This window comes from Ruditapes philippinarum, unplaced genomic scaffold, assembly GCF_026571515.1.
Source record: "Ruditapes philippinarum isolate M1 unplaced genomic scaffold, ASM2657151v2 ctg1023_1_1_1_1, whole genome shotgun sequence".
Taxonomy (NCBI): domain Eukaryota; kingdom Metazoa; phylum Mollusca; class Bivalvia; order Venerida; family Veneridae; genus Ruditapes; species Ruditapes philippinarum.
Genome location: NW_026854204.1, coordinates 2,526 through 28,254, shown reverse-complemented (window position 1 = coordinate 28,254; position 25,729 = coordinate 2,526). Strand labels below are relative to the sequence as shown.

The window sequence follows — 25,729 nt, the reverse complement described above, 5'->3', positions numbered from 1 at the left end:
AAAGATCTCAAAATCAACAGGTATTTACTGGCCATGGGTTATGTTCCCTTCAGTTTCACCAGCTTCGGCTTATATTGTCTCAAGAAATTGAAAAGAGTAACATGGGGGGACATACATATAGACACACAACACCCTCATAGTATGCTCCCCACATTTTGCGGAGGTATAAAATATGAACAGACAGTGAGTTATCCTGGAAGCTGGCTCTGGCAATGTGAACTAAAACTTCTATGAATCTATGTAATTATGTAGATTTTACCAAAAACTTTGAAATAGTACATTACCTTGGTAACGATGGCCATTTGCTGCTTTGATATTTTCCCGCCTTCCACTTTCGAGAATTCTTGAGAAACCCGTAGTAATATTTCCTCCGTATCGTCCTTCTCACTCGGACGACCCATCGGAAAATGAAATTTTGGTATATTTGCATTAGGTATCACAGATTTACTTTGTCTATTAGAGTTATCTTTCTTTTTAGTCCGACTCTCCCTTGAGGAGGAGGAAAGAGTATCTAAAGTGTGTGTAGCACTGTTATTTTGAATGTTAATGTCCGTGTTCTCCTTCTCATGATCACGATCACGTAAATCTTTCAGTACACTGTCTTTATTATTTGAAACATTTCCATTTGAGATTGTCTGAAAAAATAATGAAGCAATGTAAGATAGTTTACCATGTAAAATATCTATATACGAATGGAAATTTAATAAAATTGTCATTATTCCATACAAACAGTTATCATCCAATTTAGTGTTATATGTCAACTGTTTTTCTGTTGTTTACCAGTATAAAAAAGGTTGGAAATAATTTTTTAACCAGTAAAAGTTTGGCAATGATTTACTGCCTGTGACAGATTAACAGCATTAAATCTGTATTTTGTGTAATGACCACTAAATGTCATAACTATTGCATTTCACACATTACTGTGTTTACAATCATAGTTTATCACCAAAATGGAAAACACTATAACAAGTAGCAACATGAAACTCCTGAAGTAAATCAAAAAGGATTTTTTTTAAATCCATTATTCTTTTCTAGAATAGAAGTAACTGGTTACAATTCATCATTACATTAATTGAAAGAATATTATTTTCAATTTACAGTATAACAATAATTGGTTCCATTTACCAGTAATTTTGAATTCAAATTTTTTGTTGACCACTTTTCAGAAAATAAAATTTTTAGTATCTTTTTAGTACCATTAATTTTGGTAAATCAATTACATACTTAAATTGGTCAATTTTTATTTTGTCGTATTATTATAAAATCTTAGAAATATAGGCTATCTTTATCTATATCTGTGTCTTTTTTTAAATATAAAAACATGATAAGTTCATTTCAACATTTCTTTTATCTTAAAACTTTGTAAGACTGTAAAAACCCTGTCAGAGAGAAAATACCAAAATAAATGTATAAATGTACAATTAAATTCTTTATATAAAGTATAAAATTTACAATGAAAGCCAATCTTTTAATGAAATATCATAATGTTTTTTGTTGTTTTGTTTATCTTTTGTCTGTTTGTTTTTCTCGCTTTCTTTCTGTTGGCGGAAGGGGGGGGGGGGGGGGGGGTATTAAAAAACAAGCATTTGATAGTATTGCGGGCAATACAGTAGTCCCCTACCGGTCTCTCAAAAAGTTCTTTAATTGTCATACACTCCTGTGTATTGCCATTTATAATGAATTTGAGGATGAAGTCTGTATTTGAAAATATCGACCACAAAACATAATAAAATAAGTTTGTCTATATCACAGTAATGTGTTAAGTTTCCATGCTTAGTAAGAAAATTATGTTTATACAACCTTGTCATATTATTACGATGTGTGATTTTAAAGTAAATCCTATAAGGAATGAAGAAGTTGGAGTGAAAATACCAGTATCTCGAAAAAAATCTAAGTTCAAGGGGGACATAATTCTGGAAATAGTCTTGCTAGAGTATTTAACCTTCTCAAAAATGTCGAGTGATAATAAGAAACATATATATGAAGTTTGAAGTAGATACATTAGGAAATAAAGAAGTTATTTAAAAAAGACAACATTTTTTCCCCTAAAAAATCTAAGTTCAAGGGAGGTAATACTGATATTTTTTTGTGCTAGAGTTATAAACCTTGTCACATATGATGTGGTTTGATGACCAGAAACTTATATTTAAAGTTTGAAGTAAACACCTTAAGAAATAAAGAACATATAGTGAAAAATCTTGAAAAATTTAAATCAGAAATCTTGAAATTCAGGCTATTTGTTGCCATAGCAACCAGAATTTTCAACATAAGAAAAAAAGAAAAAGATGTGCATAACCTCCAGACTGCCATCTACCCATATTTCAAGTTTCATAAAAATATTTTCAGTACTTTTTGAGTTATCACTGGATCCAGTTTATGTGTTAAATTTGCCATATTTTCAGACTATTTGTTGCCATAGCAACCAGAATTTTCAACATAGGAAGAAAAAAAAAAGACGTGCATAATCTCCATACTGCCATCTATCCATATATCAAGTTTCATAAAAATATTTTCAGTACTTTTTGCGTTATCGCGGGATCCAGTTTTGTGGACGGACGGACTGACAGACGGACAGACAGACGGAGGGTAAACCTAAAGTCCCCTCCGGTTAAACCGGTAGGGGACTAATAAATAAACAATATGTGATATGAAAAATCCCCACTTGGTTTCTTTTTTGACCTTTACTTGGGTAAATGAGGCACCAAACTATGATGATTTCATGGTATCATACCATTTTGTCTTGGTTGCAATGTATGAAATCATCTGTTTAAATTTGTTTGGCATAATGAATAAAACAAGAAGTATTAAAAATATGCATAAACATTCTCAAGTTCACTGACACACTTAAAGATGATCTCTCTAAACTCATAAGTTTAACCAGTTCCATCAGGTATTTTCTGGTAAGAAATTCTACCAATATCTCACGTCAATATTTGCAGTACCTGCACTAGTTTCCAGCATTACATTGTCTAGGGCAGGTACTCCTCCAAACTCATCTAAGTATATACACATGTTATAACAGAAGGCCAAAAACAATGTATGTTTCATGCCTTTCTACCAATCCTTAACCCTTACCCTCAGAGTTTTTATTATTAACAGAATGGCGATCCATATCATTGGTTGAAATGCGGTTAAAATCTGTTGTATTTTCAGCCTGTAGATTTAAATATGTTATCGCCCTTGGACCGTAAGCGATAAACCTTTGCCACTAAGTAGAGAGCAAGAGCAGCTAAAGCCCTGCATATTGGTGAGGCCTAACCAAGCTTTAATTGCTGGTTGAATAACTTTGAAATTTCTAATTTGTGAAATCACCAAAAACAGATAATGAAGTGTTCTAAAAATGGGAGCTGAATACGAAAATTTAAGAAATTAAGTAGAATAAGATTCTAACTAATTCTGTCAATACCAACCGCAACATTTTACAGCATACACATCAGAATTATAAGCCATTCAACTGACCAATTACTGGTTTTCAGACAAGACACAATAAACAGACATATTTTTCCCCGGGCCTTACCGTTTCTACCTACACATCAAGAAAAACAATAACTGCAGTCATACAATCATGAATACTCATTAAGAGGTATGAAAAACATTCTCCATTCTGTAATAACTATCATATGTGGTGAAGGTAACAGAATTAAGGTGGATTTATATCTAACAGAATGTTCCTATGTAATTTCTATAACCATACCTTCAGTTATTGCACATTATGAAACTGTATTATTGTATCATATCTAACTTATAAAAGCCATCTATATACCTTGTTATCGAACATCACAAAACAGAATTTTTATGTTATGCTATCACATAAATACATTATGAATGCAATTCCAAGAAAGTAGACATTTCAGCAGTAAGACTGAAGCAAAATTCAGACTATGGAAATGACCACCATGATGATGATGAACAGTGACAATCATGTTGTGATGAAGAAGATGATGGTGATGATTAGTGATGATTATGATCAGTTGCAATCATGTGTTGATGATGATGATGATGATGAAAATCATGTAATGATGATGATGATGATGATGATGATCAAAGACATTCATGTGGTGATGTTTATGATCACTGGCAATCAAGTTGTGATGATGTTGATGGTCAGTGGCAATCATGTTGTTGTGATGATGATGACAATCATGTAATGATGATGATGATGATCAAAGACATTCATGTGGTGATGTTGATGGTTATTGGCAATCATGTTGTTGTGATGATGATGATGGTGGATAGTTGCAATCATGTTGTGATGATGGTGAATAGTGGCAATCATGTTGTGATGATGCTCAGTGGCAATCAAGCTGTGATGATGATGATGGTGGATAGTGGCAATCATGTTGTGATGATGGTCTGTGGCAATCATGTTGTGATGATGGTGGAAAGTGGCAATCATGTTGTGATGATGGTGGATAGTGGCCATCATGTTGTGATGATGCTCAGTGGCTATCATGTTGTGATGATGATGAAGATGGATAGTGGCAATCATGTTGTGATGATGCTCAGTGGCCATCATGTTGTGATGATGGTTAGTGGCAATCATGTTGTGGTGGTGATGATGATGGTGGATAGTGGCAATCATGTTGTGATGATGATGATAGTGGATAGTGGCAATCATGTGATGATGCTCAGTGTCAATCATGTTGTGATGATGATGATAGTGGATAGTGGCAATCATGTTGTGATGATGCTCAGTGGCCATCATGTTGTGATGATGATGATAGTGGATAGTGGCAATCATGTGATGATGCTCAGTGTCAATCATGTTGTGATGATGGTCAGTGGCAATCATGTTGTGATGATGCTCAGTGGCTATCATGTTGTGATGATGCTCAGTGGCTATATGTTGTGATGATGCTCAGTGGCTATCATGTTGTGGTGGTGATGATGATAGTGGATAGTGGCAATCATGTTGTGATGATGCTCAGTGGCAATCATGTTGTGATGATGGTTAGTGGCAATCATGTTGTGGTGGTGATGATAGTGGATAGTGGCAATCATGTTGTGATGATGCTCAGTGGCAATCATGTTGTGATGATGGTGGATAGTGGCAATCATGTTGTGATGATGGTCAGTGGCAATCATGTTGTGATGATGGTCAGTGGCAATCATGTTATGATGATTATGATGGTGGATAGTGGCAATCATGTTGTGATGATGGTGGATAGTGGCAATCATGTTGTGATGATGGTCAGTGGCAATCATGTTATGATGATTATGATGGTGGATAGTGGCAATCATGTTGTGATGATTATGACAGTCTTTGATGATAGTTTTAATGATTCTTATCGACACTGTTGATAATTGTGATGAAATACCTTTTTTTAAAACTACAAACATATGCTAATTAAAACCCTGAACGAACCAACATACTAACAACACAAATGCAACATACAGGTCTTATTACATAAAAAATACACCAATTACATCAATAAAACAAATTCCTGTACCAAAAATAGAAACTTTTCGCCCCCCAAAAAACACCTGCACTTTTTCTCTTGTCTCAGGTACGACTTTTTGGTACCTGTAATGTTTACTTATGTAAGTGCCTGCCTCAGATAAGCTGCATTCTTACTTTAGTTTAACATTAACAATTAAGATAAAAACCTGAGTCTATGTGTCAGACTGTTTGTTTTAATCTGGTCATAACTTCTTACTTTTATAGCTTTGTGTCTTTACATCTTATACCATAGTTGATATTATATTAAGAGAATATTATTTTAAGAGAATAGCATACACGCCCAACCATTTTTTTACTTAACATTTCAACTGACTTAAAAAAATATTGTAAGAATGATATGAAAAATTTATCATAAGTCAGTAGACATGTATTTCTGTAATTGAAAAGAATTCAAAGCTTAATTCAAAACATTGATAATGGCCTCTTTTATCTTAGAACCTTTCAGCCTCTTTACTTAAAGAAACAGTGGATTGCCATTAATGTGTTAAAATGTTATTAAAAGATGATTGAAAATAAAGAAATACTTGCAACACTGAAGCACATCAATCAACTGATTCCTAGAAGGAAACTGTAGGGAATATTGAGAATCTTCTTTAAGGCTATACTGCCATTCTTATTCCATTAATACTAGTATTTCCTGTCATGTGATTGAGAAATGAAAAGGACACAAACTTTGAAGTGGTAAATTCTGTTCATATAAAAGTTAAGAATCATATAATCATTAGCATTGTTTTTTCTTATAAAAATACAAGTAAGCCCTTAAAAAGAGGCTTTTTAGTTTATTCTTATAATCTCAAGTAGGGTTTATGTAAGTGGGCAGCATATTGTTGTCCTCCAAATCACTCCAGTACAATATAGGGTTAATATAGTACTTTTCTTTATGGAACATGTGAAAATCAGCTATATTAATCACTAAACTTAAAAGTAGAAGATCCAAGAACAATTGGAATTGAAACAAAGACAAGAAACAAATATTGTATACTTAAAGGGACCAATTGATAGGATCCAAGAACAATTTACAATTGAGATACAGAAACAGTATTAGTACTTTAACCTTTAACTTGACAGTCATCAGCCTTTGCCACCTGTATAAAGTCAGCAAATCTGTGCTGTCTTATCAAACTCTATACTGCTGATAGCTTTATCCATCATTGAATTTAAGATTTTGAATTTACTGGCCCAAATATATTTAACTAAATTTTCTAAAAATCTACACTGGCCCAAACTAATTTTCACTGGCCATGGGCCATCAGGCAAGTGCTTAATTCGATGACTGCTTGATTTCTGTATTTAGATATTGAAATTCCTTAAACTTTGAATGGACTCTTCCAAATTCAAAGCTTGGAAAGTCCACAAAAAATTCGGTTGAAATTTAAGGCATGACATTTCAAATTAAATATTAATTCAGACCTCTTACACAAATACATACTGCAAAAACAACAATTTTGATTTGAATAAAGAAATGACATTGCACAAAATAAATCCAATGTTTGTTTAATTTTATTAATTTAAATACTATATGTACTTTAGATAAATAGTATTTGAAATTATAGGCTAAGTATTTACACAGTTATTGTGACAGGTAATTTAACCCTTGTTAAATAGCTTGACCTAAATTTTTATTTTATTTTCGCATTGCTTAAGGGGCTATCTTACCTATCAGTTTCAATATGACAATTTAACAAACTATTTATACTGATGTCAAAGCAATCTTTTTCGCTTCTAAAAAGTGTTTTATTATTTGTTTGTTGTTGTTTTTTTTAAATAAGATTTGTTTTTCCTTTCCAGTAATACAAAAAAATTACATGCAGGCAAATAGTATTTTTCCCATAATCTGGGCAATAAATCAGAATTCATTACTTATTTTTACCATTTTACCAAATTTCAATGATCTTGGTAAATAAATCCAAAGGTATAAAATAAAAGTTTGCATTTTGATATACATATATTGCATATTGCACAATTACAAACTTTTTAATGTGAAATACTTTAAAACTATAACGGCAAAGAAAAAAGCTGAGCCTCACTTAATATCAAAGTTATTAAATTAACGATCCTATTAATTATTTGACTCTTTAACATTATCTTTTAGGTGCTACTGGGATTGAAGTCTGGGGTCGGAGGAGGGGTCGGGGGGTTCAGGGGCTCGGAGGGGAACAAAAGTTACTGGTAACAGGCAATTTATAAGTACTCCCATTACTTAGACTTCTGTGACCTTTTCCATGCAACAGTTTTACTGTGCAAAGAAGCAGCTTTATCCAAAGTTCATAAATTTTACAAAAATGTAACATTCTTTTCCCCTATTTTTTTGCCTATAAAAATATTATCTTGCTAGCCATAAATTGTTTTTAGATATGCACAATCCAGGCCCTGAGGGGAGAAACAACAGTACAGGCCATTAGGTTGAAGATATTTTCACATGTCAGTGATATAAACATTGATCAATGATGAAGCACATTCATAATGGTCTGTCAGACTCTATCTGATCTTTTATCTTAATATGTTTTTATAATATTATATTATTATAATTTTTCAATGCATCATTTTTAATTCATTCATCTAAATCTTAAAGGGTCATAATTCTATATCAATATAATATTATGTAAAAATTTTTTTTTTTAAACCTGATATATGTATTTCTCTGGCTGACAACATTATACAGTATTTCACTGACTATTAACAGTAGTAACTGTATTGACAAAAAGATTTTTTCCCCATATCTATTTAATGCTATATACAGTTAAACCTGTAAAAGAAGCCATTCAAGGGGAAGACCAAACATGGCCTTACCAGACAAGTGGTCTTCATTTGGAGGTTACTTTGTTACGCTTTATCAATAAAAGGTTTTATAAGAGTGGCCTTTATCTACAGGGTGATATGTATTAGAAGGTGGTCTGCAAAACAAGTTTGATTGTATATTTTTCCTACCAAGCCTTTTCCTAAGTGTAACAATTTGAAACACATTTTTTTTCCAAACCCTGGTATCAGTGTTGGGTATAAATTACAACTATTATAAATGATGAAAAAAATCTGATTAAAATCAAAATTTTTAAGATAGGAGTATTTCTACATGAATTTATGATGTATCTAAATTGTATAGAGTTCCTAATCTCAACAAAAATCATCATTCCTAAAAACTAAAACTTTTTTGTTACATTCTTTTTCTTCTATCATGTATTTAACAGACAAGAATGTCAGTCATGCATACATCTGACAACCACAAGATTACAATTTACTTTAAATGTCTTAAAATATCTCTCATCAACCTATTTTTATTTATTTTTTTTTTCTTTTGCTACTGTAAAACAACTACCCCTTTCTGAATTAGAAATACGACCACAATTTTTTGGTGAGAAAGTTCGTTTAATGGGTTGAAGTAACTTGACTCTGAAGTCTCAAGTATGCAATCATTAGCCTGTTAAAGACAGAATTTGATCACCTCAAATAGTATTTTACATTTTTTATTTATTCAGAGTTTCATATAAGTTGTCAAAGCTAAACATATGTGATTAAGTGTAATGAAATGCCTCTTTTGACCTCGGATAAACCACGAAGCAATTTATATGTACTATAATTAGCCTCATGCATAGGTGCAAACCAAGGCTTACTTCCTTTTTTTATATATACTTTTTCAAACGAAAAAACATACACACTGTCACATCAAGGGAGACTTGGTATGAAAATATTTACTATTCTAAGCAATTGACAATCATAATTATTATATACTTGACTTATAAATACTAAATAGTTGTCTGAGTTGACCACAACTTGACCGATGGGTTGAATAAGTGCAGTTTGCCTTGATTACACTTGTCCATGAAATTCTTTATAACCAACCATATATCTCCCTATTTTCATACCATTATAGGACTGTCCATTTATGACCAAAATAAATAAATATGCAATATTCTTACTTTTGTCAAAAAAGCCTAAAAATCATACTTTCCGATGATTATCTCTTAGAATGCACTATACCACTCAAAGATTACAATGAGTGGTCCCAACTAGTAATCTATGGGATCAAACCTTGTCAGGGGCCTGCCATTGTTTCTTTGAGCAAGAAACTTTATACACTGTACTCATTGCTCTCAGTACTAATTGGTTCCATTTTCTGATTTCAGAGTGTGTTTGTAAGCTCCAAGCTTCCTACCCAATCAAACTTAAATAAATTCTGTATAAACCAAAGATTACATTTGGTATGTGCTCTTCCTCACTCTGCACTTGGTAGCATACAGATTATGCAATGATCTAATGTACTTGATATATTTTCATAATGATTTACAACAATTATTATGAACTTTTAATTAATGATGCACTGAATTATCACATCGAAAAATTCAATACAGAAATGAGCCGCGTCACGACAAAACCAACATAGTGGGTTTGCCACCAGCATGGATCCAGACCAGCCTGCCCATCCGTGCAGTCTGATCAGGATCTATGATGTTCGCTATTAGTTTCTCTACTTGTAATAGGGTCCGAAAGTGAACAGCATGGAACCTGATCAGACTGGGCGGATGCGCAGGCTGGTCTGAATCCATGCTGGTCGCAAACGGCTATGTTGTTTTTGTCATGGCGCGGCTCAAATGTACTTATAAAGTATTTTTTCTCCTCAACATTACAAAAGATCAAGGTTAAAGCTGTCGAATAGTTATTATAAATCTATTTTAAGTTATAACTCTTTCATCAAATGAATTATGATTAAAATCTTAATTACTTAAAATCTTGCAATGACTTATCTTTTGTCATCAATTATATTCAAAACAAATCTATGGGTTCTATACACAGGAAACTATTTTTTTTAAAAATCAATCAAAAAAAGAATTTTTGTTATTGAAGGCGACAAGATCCTACAAACATCTTTATCATCCATTCAATATCATTATCAAATTAAATTTATCCCATAGAAAAAATCTTTCAAATCTAAATGCAGAAACGTTTTTAAACTTTGCATTAAATTTAAATGTCAATGTAGTTTATTGTACTAAAGTGAAACTTAGGACTGACACGTCATTGTACGCGTATTTTTTTCTGTATCATTACGAATACAATACTGCACAGTGACACAAGTAATCGCTATATCTAAGTAAATAACAACAATTATACTGATTGTAAAACGTTGTTACAGAATACGAAATGTCTTCATTTGCACTTGTATACCTTTCATGAACGTTTGAAAATCGAAATCGAAATACCACATTCTCATTCATCTATACTTATGTGTGCCTTAAAATTTCATGCATGTATAAAATTGAAATTAAACGCCTAAAAGACGTCTTTATTGCGTTAGAAATGATATATCTGACCATTTTTGACACTTCATGGTTTATATTTCAACCGTGAAGCCGCAGTTCATGTGCTATTCTGAGATGTAAATCATATTATAATACTTATACTGTTTCTAAGTCATAAATTATTTTAACATGAAAACTAAATCATTTTGATTTTGTCATGTAAACAAGATAATGTTCATTAAGCTCAGGGCCAAAACACCACTTTTGGGGAAAGGGCCTCAGCCTTTTTCTTGGGGGAAAATATGCGTGATTTTGGCATACTTTTGGAAAAGGGGTCTCAAATTTAACACAAACTTTTAACAAGTTCTTCAAAATAGAAAAGCAAAAAGCACTGGGAAATACTAATAAGGCAGTAAAAGACCTTAATTCAACACCATCATTTAATTTTGTTCTAAATTCTATGGGAAATTTCAAAAGACTGGGGAATTTTGAGGACCAGACTGGGGAAAAAAAGTGGCTAGTTTGGTTGGGGAAGCAGCCTATATTCGGCCTCTACAAAGAAGGGTTTTTTGGCCCTGAAGCTATGTTCTGAAATAACACATAGAACATAATAAAAGTAATGATGATATGATGATGATAAATGATGATGATGATGATGAAAATGATGTTGAAATAAAAACAATAATGAAAATAACAGTTTTGATAAACAAATGATAATGAAGATAGTAGCAACAATCCTGATGATGATGATGATGATGATGATGATGATGATTACCTTAATCATTATTACGTTTGCGTGATGTAAGATTTTGATGATGAACACTGTATTGAAAGTAATAATTACAACAAGAGCCCGGTTTGAGCCGGGTGATGCTCCCCGAATAGGTTTTGGACACAGGAAAGTACACCTCTTGTAGTTTCAGAGTTATGTCCCTGGAAAAAGTTCAAAGTGCATTAATTTCAAAATTAGGCAAGGCAGAGTTACTGTTTTTTGCACTGCACTTCTAATCAATGTGATCTATCAACCTACAAAGTTTCTTGTTGATATCTCTTATGGTTTCCGAGTTATGTCCCGGACAACTTCAAAAAGTAAAAATAAACAAAGGGCAATAACTCCAGACGGACTGAAGGACACTCTAAAGTTATTTTTTAAACATCCCTGTTATCAAAATATAACATTTTTAAAATCCTATCATGATTAAAAGTTGGAGTAAAAATTACCAATTTCTCAAAAAAAAGTCTAAGTTCAAAAGGGGCATAATTCTGGAAATAGTCTTGCTAGAGTATTGAACACGCAGAAACATTTATATGAAGTTTGAAGTAGATACATTCAGAAAAAGAAGTTATTAAAAAAAACAATGTTTTTTTCATGAAAATTTTAAGTTCAAGGGAGGTAATTCTGATAAATTTTGTGCTAGAGTTGTAAACCTTGTCACATATGATGTGGTTGATGACAAGCAACTTATATTTAAAGTTTGAAGAAAATACCTTAAGAAATAAAGAACTTATAGTGAAAAAACTTAAAAACTAGAATCAGAAATCTTGAAATTCAGTCTATTTGTTGCCATAGCAACCAGAATTTTCAACATAGGAAGATAAAAAAATATGTGCATAATTTCCATACTGCCATCTACCCATATGTCAAGTTTCATAAACATATTTTCAGTACTTTTTGTGTTATCACTGGATCCGGGTTATGTGTAAAATTTGCCGTATTTTCAGTCTATTTGTTGCCATAGCAACCAGAATTTTCAACATAGGAAGAAAAGAAAAAGACGTGCATAATCTCCATACTGCCATCTATCCATATATCAAGTTTCATAAAAATATTTTCAGTACTTTTTGCGTTATCGCGGGATCCAGGTTATGTGTAAAATTTGCCATATTTTCAGTCTATTTGTTGCCATAGCAACCAGAATTTTCAACATAGGAAGAAAAGAAAAAGACGTGCATAATCTCCATACTGCCATCTACCCATATGTCAAGTTTCATTAAAATATTTTCAGTACCTTTTGCGTTATCGCGGGATCCAGTTTTGTGGACGGACGGACTGACGGACAGACAGACGGACGGAGGGTAAACCTAAAGTCCCCTCCGGTAAACCGGTAGGGGACTAATTAGGACAAAAGAGTTATTGTTCTTATGCACTGCACATCTACCCATTGAGATCTATTCACCTACAAAGTTTCATGTTGATATCTCATATAGTATTAGTTATGTCCCAGACAAGATTTTTTCTATAAGGGGAGATAATTAAAAAACCGAGCAAAATAGAGTTATGGTTCTTTGACAATGCACTCCCCCTCAACGCCCTCTACCACTGTATGAAGTCTAAACAAATTATCTCCCAGGGTTTTCAAGTTATGCTCCGGACAAGACAACGGACGGAAGGACGGACGTCCTGACGGACAAGGTGCCGACTATATGCTCCCCCGAAATTTTTCGGGGAGCATAATAAAAGTAATACTGATAAAGATAACAACTGTGAATGATGATGATGAAGCTGATGATGATGATGATGGTGGTGATGATGATGATGCTGATAATGATGATGAAGGTGGTGATGATGCTGATGTCAGATGAAAGATGATAAAGACTTCATTTATAATGATTATGATGAAATATTGTGAACATAGTAAATGACATAACACATACAATTATGTAGACGATGTGCATTTTATTATTATGAAACGATAAATAATAACTAAAATAAGTGGAGAAATTGGGACATGCTTGATGAAAATTGAGTAATGGTTAACCCTTACCTAAATATTGAATTTCAATGAAATATTTCGTGAATTTTTGTTTATTATCATCACTGCTAAAAAAAGCTCTAACCTTGTCACATACACAATGCATGCATATCATTTAATGTATAATATCATATAATGTTTTACCTGAACATAGAGGCTTGAAGAATGACTAGAAGGTACATTTGAGGTAGAATGGTGTTTGCCGGTGGGCAATCCATTATGACTAGATCCAGATTTCATATGATGGTGCCGACCTGGATGAGGTACAACAGGCCGGCTCATTTTCTGCGGTGACATTAACTGTTCTATTGTCACTGGAGTACACACTCCGCGATGAATAGCACCACAAGGGGACATAACCCCATTCACAGACACATCTCCGTAGTCGCATGTCTGACAATGATGTAAGGCTCTACGCCATTTGAGCTCGATCCTGCTACTATAGTAGAGGGTTACCTTTGAGTGAACGTACTTAATACAAGCACCACTACTAGTTCTGACTTCGCTCATTTTCACGATATTATTGTTATGGTTCACATTATTCCGGATATTATTTTTCAGCTTTACTCCATTTTTCATAAAACCGACCGGTAATTTCACCGGCGGCGACTCGAAAAGCACTTCCTCCTTCATCATCATGTTGAACCAATTAAATTTCAATTTAAACTTTTTAAGATTTAATTAAATCGGTCACATGTATCCCACAGTTGTCATTCATTATATATCTATCATTGAACTGGTCAAATCCTGCGGATCAATGTTTAAATATGTTCTCATAAATATTTAATCAATTCATCCATTTAATCCAGCCACGATCCACTCGAAGACACTGTAAGCAGGAGACCAATTATTTATTTAAACATATTTCCATCAATAAATCATATTTGATTTGGTAACTGAGATTTAAAAACTGACAAAACAATTCCAATTCCAATCAAATCAACACCATATTAAATCATTTTTTAAAGTAAATATTGAATAAACTTTTTTAAAGTAAATATTGAATAAACTTCAGATATATTTCAAAATCTTAAATAGCAAGATTTTTGAATTATTTCAATATCAAATTTTCCTTATATATATATCTTTAAATCACAGTTTATTTATTCCTATACAAAGACACAATTACACCGCATTAGATAAATATCACAAAATATGAACATTCCATCCACAAAACAACAGGGCAACAAATTAAAACCTAGATAACATACTGATAATCTAAGATTTTTTTTCATAAAACTCCTGAACTTTACATCCAAAATGTTAATTTATACTGTAAATTTCATTCAAGATCATGCCCATTACTTTACATACAGCTTTATATCAATTAATCATTTACCAGTCAATTATCATGGCATACTTATGACAAATACTTAATCCCAAATCTCCATACAATAGAACCGGCCAAATAATCAAATAATCATCAACACGTCTACATTCCTGATTTACTCTAGCACGAAAACTTTTTGTGACACGAGTTATTAACTAATTTTACTACTCCAGTACGAAAAAAAAATACCGCTCCATATAAGTGTAAGATTTTATTTTACTAGGGCAGTCTTTTCACTAACGTTAATCTTCTCACCAACAGCCTTTAATCAAAAAGAAACTGATCCACTTAAATAAAAATTAACGGACCACTCATTTTGAAAACCACAGACCATGATTAAACACTTATACATCCTTCCAACTTAAAAAAAATCCCAATTCACTGAAAAGACTGTAACAGTTTGTCTATTGTTCATGATAATAAAGTATATAAATATTGTAATCTAGAAGAAAAAAAATCATCAAGAAAAGAAAATAAAATACTTCTGAAATGTAACCAATACTGAATATTATCTAAACTTGACATCGTGTTTACATTAAACTGATATGTCATTTCTAACCACTGATTAAACCATGAAAATCATCTTTTTGAAAGCCAACTCTTTTTTCAAAACCACTTTTTTCCATACAGATAAATCATAAAAGGGGTCCTGGATTAATTATTTGATATCACATTCCAAATGCACACTTGGAGTTTGTTTAATAATCGAGACGTGACTAATACTTATTTTCAATATGAAAGTTAACCACAGACACACATGTATTAAAAATATTCAAAGAATGTAGCAATTTATACATGCAGTTCAAAACTAGCAGTATATTTACAGGACCTTCAACTCAACTCACACCTCCACTGGAAATGTTAGTGGTAAAAATAACAAGATTAAACCAAGATAATTTCAAGAAAAGATTTACTAACTTAACCTATTAATCAAATTCTATTGACATGAAAAATTAAAAGGTGCATCTTACATCATAGGATGAAAATTGTGAAAAAAAAAATAAATCCCCCTGTCTCAGATAGATAGTTGCTATGGAAATACATACAGGTTAATATCCCCTGCATAATAAAAAAACAACTTTACCATAAAATTGTGAAATTCCGTAATAGAATTGTCTTTGGCATTATCGGCACATTGCAATATTTTTTTTCATCAGTCTCTATATTGAACAATAGCATTTCATTTACTATTAATTAACATATTATTTTGTAAATAAGAAATGAGTCGCGCCACAACAAAAACCAACATAGTGCGTTTGCGACCAGCATGATGCCAGACCAGCCTGCGCATCCGCGCAGTCTGATCAGGATCCATGCTGTTCGCCATCAGTTTCTCTACTTGTTATAGGGTTGGTAAGCAAACAGCATGAATCCTGATCAGACTGCGTGGATGCGCACGCTGATCTGGATCCATGCTGGTCGCAAACGCACTATGTTGTTTTTGTCATGACGTGGCTCTTTAATGATTTCCAGAAAAACGTTTTGGAAACTTTCATTTTCAACCATATTTTATAATACAAAAAAGTTTAACCCTAAACTCTTACTATTTAAGAGTCAACTGCTTTCAACACCTAAAATATATAATATACTTAAGATGCTGGCTTCATTCACACCCTCATCCTATCCCCATTGTATAATCTGAAATTACAAATCCTATCCTAGCCAAAGTATATCACAAACCCATAACCTGAACACTTTTTTACATAAAGTAGGTGAAGTGTTTGAGGTTGCTTCATCTGTAGTGTTCAGCTGCAGACGACAATCATTTAGGAATGCAGCAACATTTTACCACCTACAGTTGTATAATGTTAAGCAAACTTTCTGATCCCTATTTATTCTAATAAGATGGAAAGAGAAATATGTTTATTCATAATAAAATGGCAAATATTATGACTGAAGATTTTATATTGACGTTGTTACTTTCATTTTTTGTTCTCTTATAAATCATGGTTATAAGTCTGATGCTTTGAAGGTAGGCTTGTTTCACTGATATAGTGATCAAGACTTTAGATGCTTTTGTATCCATTATTTCAAAGTAAGGGTGGGCATCTTTGACCCATCTCCTGTAAGTAAACTGGGCTGCTTTTTAAGTACCTGATGAAACAATTTAAATATCCATAACATTGCGCCGAATGGTACCAACGAAGCTAACCTTGATAGCAATAAAAATTACAAGTGTCTCAGCAACTTAAAAACACTCGCACAGATAGATATTATCATGTGACCCTTTTATGCGACATATGACTAAAAAAAAAATCATACACATGTATACAAAATACAATCAGAGATTGAAAATTCCACTCATCTGCTCATAATTATGTGTAAATTCAAGAGAACTAGATGCAGGAGTAGAAAATGTTGCCTACACATTGGAAATACTCTTTGATACGAAATTTCCTCACTTTATAACATAAGATTTTACCTTGATTACTAGTATGAAAATTTGGAAGGTTTTTTTTATCATGCCCCTACACAGGTGTATCTAATCAGCCACAGCAAAAGTGTTGTTTTTTATGAAAGCACCTCATTTTTTTCAAACTGTTAAAACAGATGTTGTTGTGTAATGTATGGTTTCATGTCAAATCAGGTTGCTATGTAATTTGTTTGATTATCATCCTACCGACCTTTGAACTTGTGTCGGTCTAGATATTAACACTGTATGAATTTCAGACATGCTCCTTAACATGGTTCACAATTAGGGCTGGGGCGAGTATCCGAGTACTCGGATAATCACGAATCAAAATGAAGATTTGAGTTTTAATATTCGTAAGCCCAGAGATCGTGGATCGCGATCTAATTTTTTTTATATACATTCACTGTCTACACGTATATAGTGAAAAAATCAACAAAGGGCCATAATTCTGTTAAATCTGGTCGCAGCGAAAATTCCTTCCTTAACTACCATCTACACATGAAGGTTGTTCATCCCTGGAAGTTTAAGCAAAATCTGCCATCCGGTTTAAGAGGAGTTGCGTTCACAAGATTTTGGGACGTACGGACGGACAGACGTACGGACAAGTGCAATGCTATATGCCCTCCACTTTGTGGGGGCATAAAAAGACATACTTTTAGAAATAATCATAATAATAATCAAAAGTACAGTATAGGTTCCTCAATAAAAGACCTTTCATGTAGAATTTCGTCAACTTATTTGAAATGAGCTATGTAAACAATGACCCATATTTGTTTCTAACCAACTGCTCTGCTAAATCTGTATAATAGACATATCTTCATGCTTCAGGACTCTAAAATATTGCTACTGACAGTGTGGAGTCTGGTCAGTTCGTGTGAGAGAGCAGGCTGGCTTGATTTTACACTACTGACACTTATGCAAGTCACTGTATCATCATTGTAAATTTACATCAACTTACTGATTTTCCCAGTAAAATTCAGTGACAGCTTATTTCAAACCATGATAAAAACAATCTCATTATATGTAGGGCGGACAAGGAATAACTTCCTGTTAATATGTGTAATAATGACCTGTCTATGCCACCAGTGGAGCCTTGCCAGCAGGCACTTCCGTGAAGTTTGACCACTTTAATAATGATTATGTTGATTGTTGGCTGTTCAATTTTAGAAATTTCATTTTGAAATTACTTTTATTATATTTTATGGCTAAATTATATTAAACATTCAAATTAACATTAAAGTAATCAACATTTTATATATCAGATTCGCTTTTATATTACAAGCTATTAAAACAAAATAATAATCAATCAAGCCAATAAGCAATGTGAACAATCCACTCCACCCATGAATGAAGTAAAATTCAAGCTTTTTTTCAAAGGAAAATCTCAGAAACTCTGCACCATAAAAACAAACCAAAATTGGTACAATGTTTTCATAACTACATGTATCTCCAGCACAGTATGATAATTGGCTTTATATAGTGGTAGTTATGAAACAATTTTATCATCTTTATTTATTTTTAAGGCATTGTTCAAAGTAAGCAAGATAAAGATTTGTTGAAATTGGCTAAAATTGCACCTTTTACAACGCAATTATCTTTCTTCAAATGATAGTTAACTGAACTACCCACCTTGCATCATTACCACTGTTAAATTTGTGGCAAGCATTAAGCAATATTCTACCTCCCTTTTTTCTCACTACAGCTGCCCATATAAATTTGATAGATTCTGATTTCATTACTTAAACATGTATATTTGAACATGACTGTGATGACAAGACAATTAATGAACAGTCATTGAAAACTATCTACTTAATATCTATTAATAACAAATGTATAACAATTATACCATGTTCTATATAGTGAAGCAAAAGACAGTAAATCATAAAATATAACAAACAGACTACAGTGCTTTAATTCCAGCTTGCACAAATATAAAATTTTATCAAACCACTTCTAAATATATTAAATTCTAAGTTAGAACAATTGCAAGGAAAAAAAATCCTAAAATTTTCACTATAACTGAAGCATTTTAAATGAGATAATTGTTATCACACATTAACCTTGAACCAACACAAACGTTACTCATTTCCTATATACCTTAGCATCGAAACCTTACATTAATCCTTTAGTCCACTTCAATATCAAAATACACAAAGTAAAAAAAAACAGTAGCTAAAAAACAGCGGAAGAGTAGCTTATCACAAACTGGCATATAGTTACATCGGAAAGTGCAATTCATTTGAAATTATTATTTCCTGAGTCGGTTTTTTTTCTAACAAGCTGACTGTACAAGTGTAATCTGAAGTATATAGTATATGTAGGATGTATTTCATTTTTTCTGTTTAATTATTCACCACACAGTCATTTATTCAATGCAGATAATATTGCAAAGAAAACAACAACAACAAGAGGGCCATGATGGCCCTGGGGTCGCTCACCTGAACATAGGCCCCCAGGGCCGGGCCAGTTTAAACCAAAGGGCTTTTATTTGAACAAACTTGGAAGACACCCATTAGAAGATGTTTCATGCTTAATATCTTAGCTCTAGCTCTTTGGGTTCTTTAAGAGAAGATTTTTTTAAGTTTTTACTATATGCATATAGGGAAAATCAATGACCCCCTGGGGCTGGGCCAATTTTGACCCCAGGGCTTTTATTTGAACAAACTTGGTAGACATCCATTAGAACATGTTTTACGCCAAATATCTAAGCTCTAACTCTTTGGGTTTTTTAGAAGAAGATTTTTTTAAGTTTTTACTATATGCATATAGGGAAAATCAATGACCCCCTGGGGCAGGGCCAATTTTGACCCCAGGGCTTTTATTTGAACAATATTGGTAGACACTTATTAGAACATGTTTCATGCTTAATATCTTAGCTCTAGCTCTTTGGGTTCTTTAAAAGAAGATTTTTTAAAATTTTTACTATATGCATATAGGAAAAATCAATGACCCCCTGGAGCGGGGCCAATTTTGACCCCAGGGCTTTTATTTGAACAATCTTGGTAGACACTTATTATAAGATGTTTCATGCTTAATATCTTAGGTCTAGCTCTTTTGGTTCTTTAAAAGAAGATTTTTTGAAGTTTTTACTATATGCATATAGGGAAAATCAATGACTCCCTGGGGCGGGGTCAATTTTGACCCCAGGACTTTTATTTGAACAATCTTGGTAGACACTCATAAGAAGATGTTTCATGCTTAATATCTTTGGTCTAGCTCTTTGGGTTCTTTAAAAGAAGATTTTTTTAAGTTTTTACTATATGCATATAGGGAAAATCAATGACCCCCTGGGGCGGGGCCAATTTTGACCCCAGGGCTTTTATTTGAACAATCTTGGTAGACACTCACTAGAAGATGTTTCATACCAAATATCTAAGCTCTAGCTCTTTGGGTTTTCTAGAAGAAGATGTTTAAAGTTTTTTCTTTTGGTTGCCATGGCAACCAGAGTTCTGCATGGAATGGAATTCTTTGAACAACTTTGTTAAGGCTTCACACAAGGAACATTCCCGTGAAGTTTCATTATGATCTGCCTTATGGTTTCAGAGGAGATGTCATTTGAAAAGTGTGAACGGACAACGGACGACGTACGACGGACACCGGACGACAGACGACGGACGAAGAGTGATCCTAATAGCTCACCCTGAGCATATGCTCAGGTGAGCTAAAAACCATTATGGCCTTGGAGTTTTCATATAAAGAAATTCTACTGAACAGTTATAATACCGCCTATATGTCTAGAATGAAAACTCGCGAAAAAAATCCTTTTTTAGTCCCTTTCTCCACTACAATATGCAGCAAGTAGAATTATTAATGATTTCTTCCATAAAAGCACTTACATAACCACAGAATTTTTTATTATATAGTAATCAAAAGATGGAACAAACATGTGTGGGAGGTACCAATTACAACAATGGAATGTTGAGAGCTAATGTTCAGGATTTATATATAGCTACTCCATCAGGTCAGACCATAAAATAGTAACAAATATTCAGATATAACTCTTCTTTTAAGTCTTTCACATTATATTACCATACTGTTACTAATTTTACATGTTTTCCACAAAAATCTTACCAGTTCGAAATACAGTACATTACAAATTTTATTTTTTTTTAATTCTAACTTTGAAACAAGGAACATCGCAATGCGATGCAACCAGGTTTTCAGCAAAATATTTCACAGAAGCTTTGTCATGAAGGGGCATTTGTTTTTAATTGAACTTTTAGGAGGAATTATGGCTTTTTTAATATTCCTCAAACAAAAAAGATTGAGAAATTTTATGTTGTCTATTCGCCTTATTTTCCCAAATGTTTTAGAAAGGTAAACAGTACTTTATTTTTGCTTAATTTTTGCATTTTTGCGTCTCTTGTCATTTTCTTTTGTCAACAATATTGGCGTGTGGTGTTTTGTGCGATATCAAGAAAAGTATGTTCACAATTTTAAAAAAATACTTGAATGATGTCTTGGAAGAAACATGGGAATTTAGTGAGCGCCAGGGCACTTGATGACAAAGCTTCTGTGAAAGTTTGGTCAAAATCCATTGAGAAATGTAGGAGAAGTTGAGCACTGTAGAAATTGTTCACGATATATTCTGTATAAGGAAAAAATATACAAAGGGCCATAATTCGGTCAAATATTATCCAATCACAAAACCCCGACAATATGTGCCAGGCACTTGATAACAAAGCTTCTAAGAAAGTTTGGTCAAAATTCGTTGAGAAATGTATGAGGAGTTGCGCACAGAAGAAATTGTTCACTATATATTCTATATAAGGAAAAAAAACAAAGGGCCATAATTAGGTCAAATATATACCAATCGCAAAACCCTGGCAATATGTGTCAGGGCACTTGATGACAAAGCTTCTGAGAAAGTTTGGTCAAAATCCGTTGAGAAATGTAGGAGGAGTTGCGCACAGAAGAAATTGTTCACTATATATTTTATATAAGGAAAAAAAACAAAGGGCCATAATTAGGTCAAATATTATCTAATCGCAAAACCCTGGCAATATGCGCCAGGGCACTTGATGACAAAGCTTCTGTGAAAGTTTGGTCAAAATCCGTTGAGAAATGTAGGAGGAGTTGCGCACAGAAGAAATTGTTCACTATATATTCTATATAAGGAAAAAAAAACAAAGGGCCATAATTAGGTCAAATATATACCAATCGCAAAAACCCTGGCAGTATGTGTCAGGGCACTTGATGACAAAGCTTCTGAGAAAGTTTGGTCAAAATCCGTTGAGAAATGTAGGAGGAGTTGCGCACAGAAGAAATTGTTCACTATATATTTTATATAAGGAAAAAAAACAAAGGGCCATAATTAGGTCAAATATTATCTAATCGCAAAACCCCGACAATATGCGCCAGGGCACTTGATGACAAAGCTTCTGTGAAAGTTTGGTCAAAATCCGTTGAGAAATGTAGGAGGAGTTGCGCACAGAAGAAATTGTTTACGCCCGCCCGCCCGTCCGCCCGCCCGCCGACATACCTCAATCTAATAACCAGTTTTTTCCTTCGGAAAACCTGGTTAAAAATACATTCAGCAATTTTTTTCATTGAGAGCAGTATCATGTCAAAATTCTAAACCTTCTCTCAAGTACCATATCAAGATATTAATCGTTAATAAAAATTTATCTCAAAGATCAATCAGGTAATCTATAAATCAATCGTGAAAAATCTATCATAAAAATCGGAGTGACACGTAACAGCAAGGAGCCGTCCAGCCAATCTAAACTTTCTAAATCCGGATTAACTTAAATCTTTTAGAAATCCTAATGTGTGAAAATATACTTATATAAGAAAACTATACAAGACTTGATGATCCCCAAGGAATGCCAATAATCAGCTGTGTTGTTAAAAGTTTAAATTTGCAAGAAGACAAGACACTTTAATCTCCTTAAGATATGATACGCCATGTTCTCCACTGTGTCTAACTGGTAATGCAGAATGAAACCAGGAATAAAACACCATGAATACTATAATGTATTCCACTGTGTCTAACTGGTAATGCTTAATGAAACAAGGAATTAAATGCCATGAACACTATGTATTCCACCATGTCTAACCAATAACGATAAATGTAACAAGAAATAATGCACCACAATGGTTATTATTCCACAGTGTCTTACTGGTAATGCTGAAAGAGATTAAAATGGGTGCTGAATTTTATTTTTTTGAAAGACAAAAAAACACTTAAATCACTTAAATCAATGATGTATATTCCATTGTGTCTAACAGGTAATGCTAGAATGTTGAAAGTTTTGATATAGTAAAAACCAGAGACAGTAGATTACCTTAATATGATTACAATTAAACAGAATTCAACAAACAACTGACCCAAAGAACAGATTATCTAATCCACTTGTCAGAGGTTTAATTCATAGTATCAATGTATGTGGGCGCTGCTATGTAACCAATACTTTCAGAAACTAATAATTGTTACAAACAGAAAATGATTATAGAAAGTAGTTTGACTTTGGCGGTATTCAGCCGGAATTTGAAATGCAACATAGAATCAAATATTAATCAAGTAACAGGTTTTGCCATTTAGTTGATTACTGTATAAAATGATGTCATCCTTAATAAAATATAAATGATCAATCTTAAATTTTCTGGGAAAGTGGATAAATTTTTTCCTTAAACATAACGTCAATATGTTAAAATTGTAATGAGATTGCAATACGTCTATAGACTGATGAACTTCAATTAAGTCATTAAGTTTGAAACCTTGAAACAGAAGGTATTCTGGGGTGGGAGACTGGTGTTGGTTGGGTGTGTGGCTTTAAGAACCAGTAGCCAATGGCCCTTAATAACAGATTGAAGTGACTTAGGTAGGGGTGGTGGCAATTAAAGCTGAAAACAATCCATATATGAATAATATGCCCATTAGCTGTAACAAAGTAACAATGAAATAAATATTATAAAAGGCATTTGGTACCAATCAAATTTCAGGTAAACTACAGCATTGTTTACATCACTGCACAAGGCACAGTGCAATCTCTTCAAAGTTTTCTCTACCTATAAACAAACCTGCATTGTTGATAGCAAAGTAAAACCTTTCCCTAGCACAACACATAATGTAAGTATTAAATTTATAATGTTAAAAACTTCTCCAAAGTCAATATAGGGAAAGGTTGCCAGAAACCAGATCTGTATCTCCAATATAAACAATGGCTAACAGTCAAGTTCTTGGAAAGGTTTTGCCTAACATAAACTATAAACAATAACTTACAATTAGCCGGATGTAATATACATGTTTAAATCATTCAACACCTGATGTACAGCAAAAATAGTTTATAACAAATGTATATCAATATATATATATACCATTAATACAGAAAAGAATCATTTTGAATTGACAAGTTAAAGTTTTAATATTAAGGCTTATCCAAGTATCCAATACCTCAAACTTGACTCATGAAATATAAATAAAACTTCCAATATTTTGGAACTTAGACCATTTTAAAACCTTAAGCATTCTAAGAGCTCCTAAGTTCTTCTTCAGATATCAATATACATAAATATAGTTGAAATTTTTCATTCAAAAAGTGCATACATCTTCTGGCCATACATGATAAGCAAAGACATTATTTGAACAAAATTACAACAACCTCCACAGAATTCCTAGGCAATAAATTTACAACTACGATATTTTTTCATGAATATTCAGAAACCAACATTTGCAACTGACCTTGACAGAAGCAACAAATCACACACACACATAAAATTCTTATCACACCTTAAAACTTATATTCCTGAGAGAACATCCTTTCATATATACAAAAATTATATCCAACTATAAAAGTGCACAGCTTCAAACCTTAACTCACTAGTACACAAATTTAAAGAACATTCCTTGAATCTTTCAAATTCCAAAACAACTTGGCTTAGTTAATCCGATTTTTTTTACAGAGATTATGGCGCATATTTACACTAGATTCTTCAAACTTCCGAAATACTTCTGCCTCTATGAGCCTAGATATATATACTGTTGTAATCTATGAATGCTAAATCACCTTTCTCACTGTTACCTTTATGTTACCTTTATAATTGATCAAGCATCTAGTGAAACAGAGGTAAAGGTAGAGTATATACCCCTAACATATTCTGATGGCAGATTGTGTATGCTCTAAGAGAGAGGGGAACAGAGTTTCTATCATAGATATAGGAAATAAACATACTGGTAACAATCTGCAAACTTAATTATAAAGTAATGCATATAGGAAAATACTGACTGCCTATCCCTTATTATGAGTAAAATTATAAAATACTTATTGACATGGAAAAGCAGATTTTACAGTAAAGTAAGCCAACAAGGTCCCTTCCATGTTGTTATGATAATCATAATTACATAAAAATGTATAAACAATTCAACTTATCTAGGCTACAGTCAGGTATAGGGTGATAGGTGACTATATTTGATAAGGTCAAAGTGTTATTTTACATTGTTTTATTCAGCACAATACTGAATTCAATTAGTACCAGTACATTGCTGTCAAACCTATATTGGACAAGGCACTAGAAGAGGCCTTCTGTTTTAATGAA

The 25,729-nt window shown here is 32.9% G+C and overlaps 1 protein-coding gene across 5 annotated transcripts in view; it reads right to left on the bottom strand.

Moving 5' to 3' along the window:
• Positions 1-25,230, bottom strand: part of LOC132739417 (serine/threonine-protein phosphatase 2A regulatory subunit B'' subunit beta-like) — a 46,228-nt gene extending 20,998 nt beyond the window's left edge. The window contains exons 1-3 of one of the 5 annotated variants that reach the window (XM_060727129.1): positions 25,117-25,230; positions 13,593-14,277; positions 285-635 (exon numbers count right to left, since the gene is read on the bottom strand). In XM_060727129.1, the coding sequence (XP_060583112.1) occupies positions 285-635; positions 13,593-14,087 (846 nt within the window). In that variant the 5' untranslated portion in view covers positions 14,088-14,277; positions 25,117-25,230. Of the gene's footprint in view, positions 1-284; positions 636-13,592; positions 14,278-14,808; positions 15,015-24,923; positions 24,943-25,014 lie in introns of those variants that run through there. The other 4 variants (XM_060727125.1, XM_060727126.1, XM_060727127.1 and 1 more) reach the window with 4 other exon arrangements.
• Between the last annotated feature and the right edge of the window lie 499 nt (positions 25,231-25,729).